At 64.4% G+C, this 7269-nt stretch overlaps 1 protein-coding gene and 1 pseudogene across 2 annotated transcripts; both read left to right on the top strand.

Annotated features, from left to right (window-relative positions):
* Window positions 1-42: 42 nt before the first annotated feature.
* LOC135974863 (small ribosomal subunit protein uS13-like) lies at window positions 43-3489 on the top strand (annotated as a pseudogene).
* A 1201-nt stretch (window positions 3490-4690) lies between these two features.
* Window positions 4691-7264, top strand: LOC135974864 (WD repeat-containing protein 46-like). 2 transcript variants are annotated; one of them, XM_065563953.1, is made up of 6 exons: window positions 4691-4848; window positions 5859-6050; window positions 6234-6314; window positions 6465-6577; window positions 6825-6912; window positions 7156-7264. In XM_065563953.1, the coding sequence occupies exons 1-6, from the start codon at window positions 4792-4794 to the stop codon at window positions 7219-7221; spliced, it is 597 nt and encodes a 198-aa protein (XP_065420025.1). In that variant the 5' UTR covers window positions 4691-4791; the 3' UTR covers window positions 7222-7264. The 2 variants fall into 2 exon arrangements, with proteins under 2 accessions (XP_065420025.1, XP_065420026.1); XM_065563954.1 differs by having other exon boundaries at window positions 4714-4848; window positions 5862-6050.
* The last annotated feature ends 5 nt before the right edge of the window (window positions 7265-7269 follow it).

Here is a 7269-nt window from a genome sequence, read left to right on the forward strand (position 1 = left end):
CCGCATATATTGTTGCCCACCCCGGTAGCGGTGTCCCTAGTGGAACTCTGCGGGAAGATGACCGGAAAGACTCCGGGGAGAAGCGGAAGTCTGTCTGCTCTGCCGGAAGGTGAACTGCCCTGACCGGAAGTTTATCTGCCTGTAGGGGGAGTGTCTATAAGAGGCAGCGCGTCACTTCCTCTCTCTCTTCCGGACGGGGTGAGACTGGAGCGCGGAGTAGCCGCCATGGTGAGAGCGGGGGGGGGGAAATCTGGGTTCATCCGCCCCGGGGAGGGGGGTAGCGGGGCCGGCGGGGGCTTGTCCGAGAGGGCGGAGCCGGGGCTTTACGGGGCGCCCCCCATTTCCCGCTGGGGGCTCCCTGGGGAGCCGATAGGGGGCCGGAAGGGGCCTGGGGGGAGCAGCTGCGATCAGACCTGGGGGGGGGAATGGAGGGGGTGGAGCGGGGTCTATCCGCCCCCAACAGGAGGCAGCGGGGCCGCCAGCCCACCCTGGGAAGGATGGAAGCGGGGCTTTGCGGGGAGAGGAGTAGGGGGCTCCCGGGGAACTGGCCCGGCGGCGGGGGGAGGCTGGGACCTGCTGGGGGGTAGGAGGGGGTTGCTGGGGTGGGGGGGGGCGGGGAGGCTGGCTGCTGGGGGGTAGGAGGGGGTTGCTGGGGGGGGGGCGCGGGGAGGCTGGCTGGCTGCTGGGGGGGATTTGGGGGCTTCGGGGGACTTGCACTGGATCCAAGGCTGGTATGTGGGGAGGCGGGGGGCTGGCCGCTATATGTAACAACCAGGTCTGGGGGGTGCTGCATCCTGGAGGAGAGGGTTGGGGCTGACCCCTGCCTTGTGGGGAGTGTGTCCCCGGGGGGGGGGCATTGATAGGGGACAGTTCTCCTGTGCTGACACACACCCCCTGCTCCTTTTCTCCGCAGTCTCTTGTGATCCCTGAGAAATTCCAGCACATCCTGCGAGTGCTCAACACCAACATAGATGGGCGACGGAAAATCGCCTTCGCCATCACCGCTATCAAGGTGAGGGGGCTGTGGGGTGAAACCCCCCCCCCCCCCAATGGGGCATGGCTGGGTGTCCCTGCCGTCAGCCCTGGGATTTCTGTACCAGAGAGAGAACGTCAAAAACATCCCAGTGCCTCTGTGTGCATCCATGGGGCGCCCTCCCTGGGGAGATGGGGTGCTGGTGTGGGTGCCCCATCTAGGACTTAGGGGTCAGGGCTGACCCTGTGTGGTGGAGCGGGCAGGCCGGCAGAAGGAGAGGTGCTGCACAGCTGGGATGGAGAAGGGGGTCAGGCTCCCAAAGGTTCTCACGCCTGCAGTTAGCCTGGGGAACTCCCTGTCACAAGGTCTCACTGAGAGGGGTGCGGGTGTAACCCACGCACCTCTGGGGTGTGGTGTCTGTCCCATCTAGTGGCACCGAGACCACTCAGAGAGCGAGATTAACGAGTCTACAGCCGTGGCTAACAGCCCAGTGGCGTTTAGCTCATGCGGTAGAGGCCCCAGGTTCGATCCCGCGGTTTGTCTGTCTTACATGGGCAAGGTGGGGGGTATATGGAGACATGTATGGGGGGGTGTTAAAGCTGGGCTGTACCATGGGTGTCTCTTGAAGCAGGTTCTTCTGTCCTGGGGGCGGGGGGGGCGGGGTCTTGCTCTCAGCATCAGAGACTGAGCTTCCCGGGAACTTTATGTGGTGGGGGGTACGGCTTTCTTAATGTTTCTTCCCCCTTCCAGGGTGTGGGTCGGCGCTATGCCCATGTGGTGCTGAGGAAAGCGGACATTGACCTGACCAAGAGGGCTGGGGAGCTGACAGAGGATGAGGTGAGCAAGGGGAGGGCAGGGGTGGTCTCTCTGGGACCATGGGGGGGTGGCACTTGTCTCAGATGGGGTGGGGGGTCTAAGGGAAGCTGGGGTCCCTGGGATGAAGCTGGTATGGCTCTCACTTGGGGACCTGGGTGGGGGGGCTGAGGCTTGGGGTGTATCTGGGAGCCAGCTGAGGGGTGTCTGTGGTGGGGGTGGGTTTCTTGTGGTATCTAGGTGGAGGTTGGCGTCGAGCGTGGGAATGTCTCGGAGGGGGGATGTCTGGGGTGAAGGAGGGAGGTTTCTCTGGGGTGAGGGGAGCCCCCTGCCTGACCTCATCTCTGTGCCCCCCACAGGTGGAGCGTGTCATCACTATCATGCAGAACCCCCGGCAGTACAAGATCCCCGACTGGTTCCTCAACAGGCAGAAGGACGTCAAAGATGGCAAATACAGCCAGGTGAGAGTGGGGTGCAGAGCCCATCGCTGGGTGTGTGTTTCGGGGGGCTTTGATGTTCAGAGCAGTGTGGGGCTGGGCTCGTTCCTCCCCGCACTGCAGGGGCTGCTCTGGGGTCCCATAGGCAGCAGGGGACTTTGTCACCCCAATGCGTTGGGGGGGCACCAGCCCATTGGCTGTCACTGCAGAGTTAACAAGAATCCTGACCCAGCATGCATGCCCTCTGCACTCAAGAGGGGCGGATCAGGGGCTTCTGGCCTCCCTGACTCCGGTCGTGAGGATGAGGGGAGATGCCATGGAATTGAAAGGGGACAAGTTCAAACCTGCTACAAGAAAAGACTTTTTCATATGTGCCCTGTACTTAGCCTGTGGAACTCACTGCCACAGGATGTCGCTGAGCCAGGTTCACAGAGGGACTGGCCGTTTCTGTGGCTCACAGACTATCCAGGGCTGGACCAGTTCATGCTGACGACGGGCAGAGATCTCAAACCTCGTGCTGCAGGGCCTGAGCCGATCTCTGACGATCCCAGATCAGGACGAGCCCTGACTTGGGGTAGATTGTCCCACAGCTGCTCCTGTGGGGCTCTGCCCCAGCTGGCGCTGGCCCCTATTGCAGAGGGAAGCTGGGCTGGGTGTCTCTGAGCCAGTCCAGCTGTGCCTGACCTCCCCTGCCCCATGTCTCTCTCCTCAGGTTCTGGCCAACGGGCTGGACAACAAACTGCGTGAGGACCTGGAGCGGCTAAAGAAAATCCGGGCCCATCGGGGCCTGCGCCACTTCTGGGGGTACGAGAGGAGCGAGAGCTGTGGGAGGGGTGAATGGTGGGGCCTAATGAACTGGGGGGGGGGGGCTTTTGCCTACTCCCTGGGAGATGGGGGGGTCCCCTTCATCCTTTGCTGTGCAGTGGGGACAGGTGGGTGAAGATAAAGGGGGTCATTGGGCTGGATAAGGGGTGGGGGAACTGGGCACAGAGCCTTTGCATGTGGGTGTAGCAGGGGATTATGGGATGATGCAGAGCTGGGGGTGCAGGGCCATTGGGGGGTGGATTCAGAGTTGGGGGGCAGGTCTGGAACCGGGGAGCAGCAGCAGGGTGGGCCGGGGTCTGGTCCCACCTCACTCCCCTCTCTCCCCAGGCTGCGCGTGCGGGGCCAGCACACCAAGACGACCGGGCGCCGGGGCAGAACCGTCGGTGTGTCCAAGAAGAAGTAGTGTCTGCCCTGTGTCTGCAATAAAGTGCTGTTCTCAGAGCTGCCTCCTCGCTCACTGTGTGTGTGGGGGATCTTGCGACTAGGGAGCGACACCCAATGGGGAGAGATTAGGGGGTTCTCATCGCCTCAGTGGAAGGGCAATGGGGAGGAGTAAACTTGGGCCCAGGGCCCAGCTGGGCAATCATCATTCTGGCCTGGGCCCCAAAGATTCTGTAGGGTGGAGGGGGTTGGTGTGGGGCTGGGTCTCAGGGGGCCCTTTCCCCCTGTGAACAGGGTAAGGGTGGTCAGTGCAGGCCCCCAGCGGTGTTGGGGCAGCAGTGCGGGGTTCCATTCTGCATCCTGCTCTACCCCCAATTGGGGGAGGGGTACAGGAGGCTTCTTTGTGGCCTGTGTGCAGTGCTTCAGACCCTGCACCTCGCCCCACCCATAGCTGTGCCCCTCCAGGGCTCCCTGCATAAACAGCCCCCATGCCCCACCTCGGGCAGCTGCAGGTGAGGTGGGTCCCTGCGTCCAAATTAGGGGAGTGGGAACATGCCATGGGGGACTGTCCTGGGACAAGGGGGCTCTGAAAAAGATGTGGGGGTCATGGTGGATAATCAGCTGCACATGGGTTGCCCGTGTGATGCTGGCCAGAAGCGCTCACGGGATGCCGAGATGCAGAAAGGGGAGTTGTGAACAGAGAGGTTATTTTCCCTCTGGAGGGGGGCCTGGCACAGCCGCGGCTGGAAGGGGGTGTCCAGTTCTGCCGCCTGCAATTCCAGAAGGCTGTTGATAAGCTGAAGAAGTCAGAGAAGAGCCGTGAGAACGAAGAGAGGAATGAAAAAGGCCGTCCAGTGCTAGGCTGCGGGAGGTCAACGGTGGGGTTTTAAATGAGGATTGGCTGCTTCTCTAAAACGAATTCTGTGCTAGGGGTTATGGTGGGGCCCCTCGCTGCCCTGGGGTCAGACTAGATAGGCACAAATATCCTTTTTGGAATCTGAAACCTGCCCCTCCCCAGAGGTGGCTGCATCTCTGTGACCCTGGTGAGTTCCCCCCTATCACGTGGGCTGTGCTGAATTCACTGGCCTCCCTGCTCATGGGTCTGTATGGGATAGTTTAGGCCTGTGCCCTCATCCAACATGGCCGCCGCTTGACTTCGCCCTTTCGTCCAGCCCCGCGTCTCAGCGGCCGGATAGTTGCCCTCACCCATGATGTCACCTGTACGGCTTCACTACCGGGCAGGTTGTCGCCGCGTTGATTGGCCGCGGGCTTAGTCGCCTCGCTCCGTGATTGGATGCGGCGGCCGGGACCGGAAGAGCCTGGCCCGCAGCTGGAGGCTGCACGTGGTTCCAGGCGCTGAGGATGGAGGCGGTGGCTGGGAGCGGGGCGCAGGGGGGGCCAGCCGGGGGGGGCAAGAAGGTGAGTGCCGGGGAAGTGAGCCCCTCCCCTCGGGAGTGGGGCAGTTCCCCCCCCGTGTCGGTGGGGCGGGGATTCCCCGTGGAGGGGGTGGAGGTTACCTCTTCCCCCCGTGTCTGTGGGGCGGGGATTCCCCCGGGGGGGGCTGTTCCCCCCCCGCCGTGTCGGTGGGGCGGGGATTCCCCGTGGAGGGGGTGGAGGTTACCTCTCCCCCGCGTGTCTGTGGGGCGGGGATTCCCCCGGGGGGGGCAGTTCCCCCCCGTGTCGGTGGGGCGGGGATTCCCCGTGGAGGGGGTGGTGGTTACCTCTCCCCCCCCCCGTGTCTGTGGGGCGGGGATTCCCCCGGGGGTGCGGTGGTTACCTCTCCCCCCCCCGTGTCTGTGGGGCGGGGATTCCCCCGGGGGGGACGGTGGTTACCCCGTGTCATGAGCAGGGAGGGGGCAGGTCACTAACTCGAGTCGGGTGCATCCAGGGGGCGAACACCCAATTACAGGGGTTTGAGGGGGAGTTTATTGCCCCCATGTCTGTGGGGCGGCGGGGTCTCTACGACAACTCTAGTAACTTGAGGACACGGGGGAGGGGCTGGCTGTATCCGTGGGGTGTCCCGCGAGGAGTGATCTGGGGGGCAGGGCTGGCAGCCCTGGGGACACGTCTGGGGCACCTAGTCCTTTGCTGGGTTAGGGGTGCAAGTCTTTCCCTGGGGGGGGTTGGAGGGCAGTTCCCCCCCCCCCGACTATGTGTTGTGGCTGGTGGTTCTGCCCCTAGTTGTGGTGGGGGGCACTCCCCATCAGACCAGTGGGAGTGGCTGGCTATTCTGCCCTGTGGGGCAGGTATCTCCCCACAAGTTGGGGGGCAGTTTTTAGTCTCTGTCCTCTGTGCCCCCCCCTCCCAGCTGGAGGAACTGATTCCCCCCATGTCTCACCCCCTCACCAATCTCCCCACCTCCCGAGCTGGGGGTAACTGATTCTCCCCCACGATTCATCCCCCCTTTCTCTGCCCCGCACCCCCCGAAGAAGAAGACGACGACAAAGAAGCTGCAGCGCTACTGGGAAGGGGCCCCCCAGCCGGACCCCCCCGCAGCTGCCCCCTCCAAGGCCAAGAGGCGTCGTCGCAATGAGAAGACCAGGCCAAGGGCTGGGGCAAAGGGGAGCCTGGAGGCCAGGAAGAGGCCGCGGGCGTCAGAGGCCGCAGGCCGGATCTCTGGGGTAAGGCTGGGAATGCTGGGGGGCTGGCCATGGGGGGAGGAGGGGCAGCTGAGGTTGGGGGGACGAGGGCCGGGGGATTGCACGACAAAAGGGAGTACCGTTGGGGCTCTGGGGGGGATGGGGGCCCGTAGCAGGCCCCCCCACCCTCTGTCTGTCTGTCTGTGTCTCTCTCTCTCTTCCTAGAAGAGGGACCCGTTCCCCGGACCCGCCCCCCTCTCTCGCCACAAGGTGAAGAAATTCCAACGGGGCCAGAAATCGCAGCTGGTGAGTTGAGGGGCGTGGTGGAAATCGGGGGGGCAGCTGGGTCTCTGGGGGTTGCCGGGCAGTTACTGACCCCCAGTGGTGGGGGGCGGGAGGGACGGGGCCACGTGCGGCTCTCACCCCGTCTGTCTGTCCGTCCGTCCACCCCCCCAGGCAGGGGCGTCCAGCCGGCGGCTCCGGGACCATCTGGCCTCGCTGGATCAGAAGGTGGAGCTGGCAGCGCAGCAGGCCGCGCGCATGGAGCTGCTGCTGCCCGAGGAGCCAGGGTGAGTGCCCCCCCCCCCCCCCCCGGAGCTGGGGCAGCTGCCCCAGTGCCCCCATCATCTGCTACCTTCAGGTCCCCGCGCGGTGCTGCCACTTGAGCCGGGGCTACCCGCTGGTTCTCCCCCACCCCCGTGGGATGGGTGATACACACACCCCCTTAACTCCATACACATGCCCCCGATCCCGGCCGGCTCCCCTCCCCCACCAGTGCTGTCCATTCCCAGCTCTCACCCCCCCCCCCCCCCGCAGGTTCCTGGAGGGGGACCCCGGCGAGGACACCTGCACCATCGCCCAGGCCGACATCGCTGAGGCTGCCGACATCGCCAGCGCCACCAAGGTCAGAGACGCCCCCACACACCGGGGGGGGGGGGGGGAGGGTGTCGTGAGGTGGGGGGAATGGCAGGGGGAGGGGTCGCCCCTAGGATGTGGGGGGGTCACTGGGCAGTATTGGGGGGGATCACGGGAGCATCTCAGTGGTGCAGGGGGGTCACCGGGGGGATCCCGGGGCAGCGTCTCTGGGGGGCTCACCCGGGGTTGGTGGTCCCTGTGCTGTGTCTAACCAGGTCTCTACCCCCCATAGCACTTTGAGCTGACACTGAACCAGTTTGGCCCCTACCGGATGGATTATACCCGACCTGGCCGGTGAGTGGGGGGATGGGCAGGGAGGAGCATGTGGGGGGAGAGTAGGAGGGAG

The sequence above is a fragment of the Chrysemys picta genome, chromosome 12 (genome assembly GCF_011386835.1).
Source record: "Chrysemys picta bellii isolate R12L10 chromosome 12, ASM1138683v2, whole genome shotgun sequence".
In the NCBI taxonomy this organism is placed as follows: Eukaryota; Metazoa; Chordata; order Testudines; family Emydidae; genus Chrysemys; species Chrysemys picta.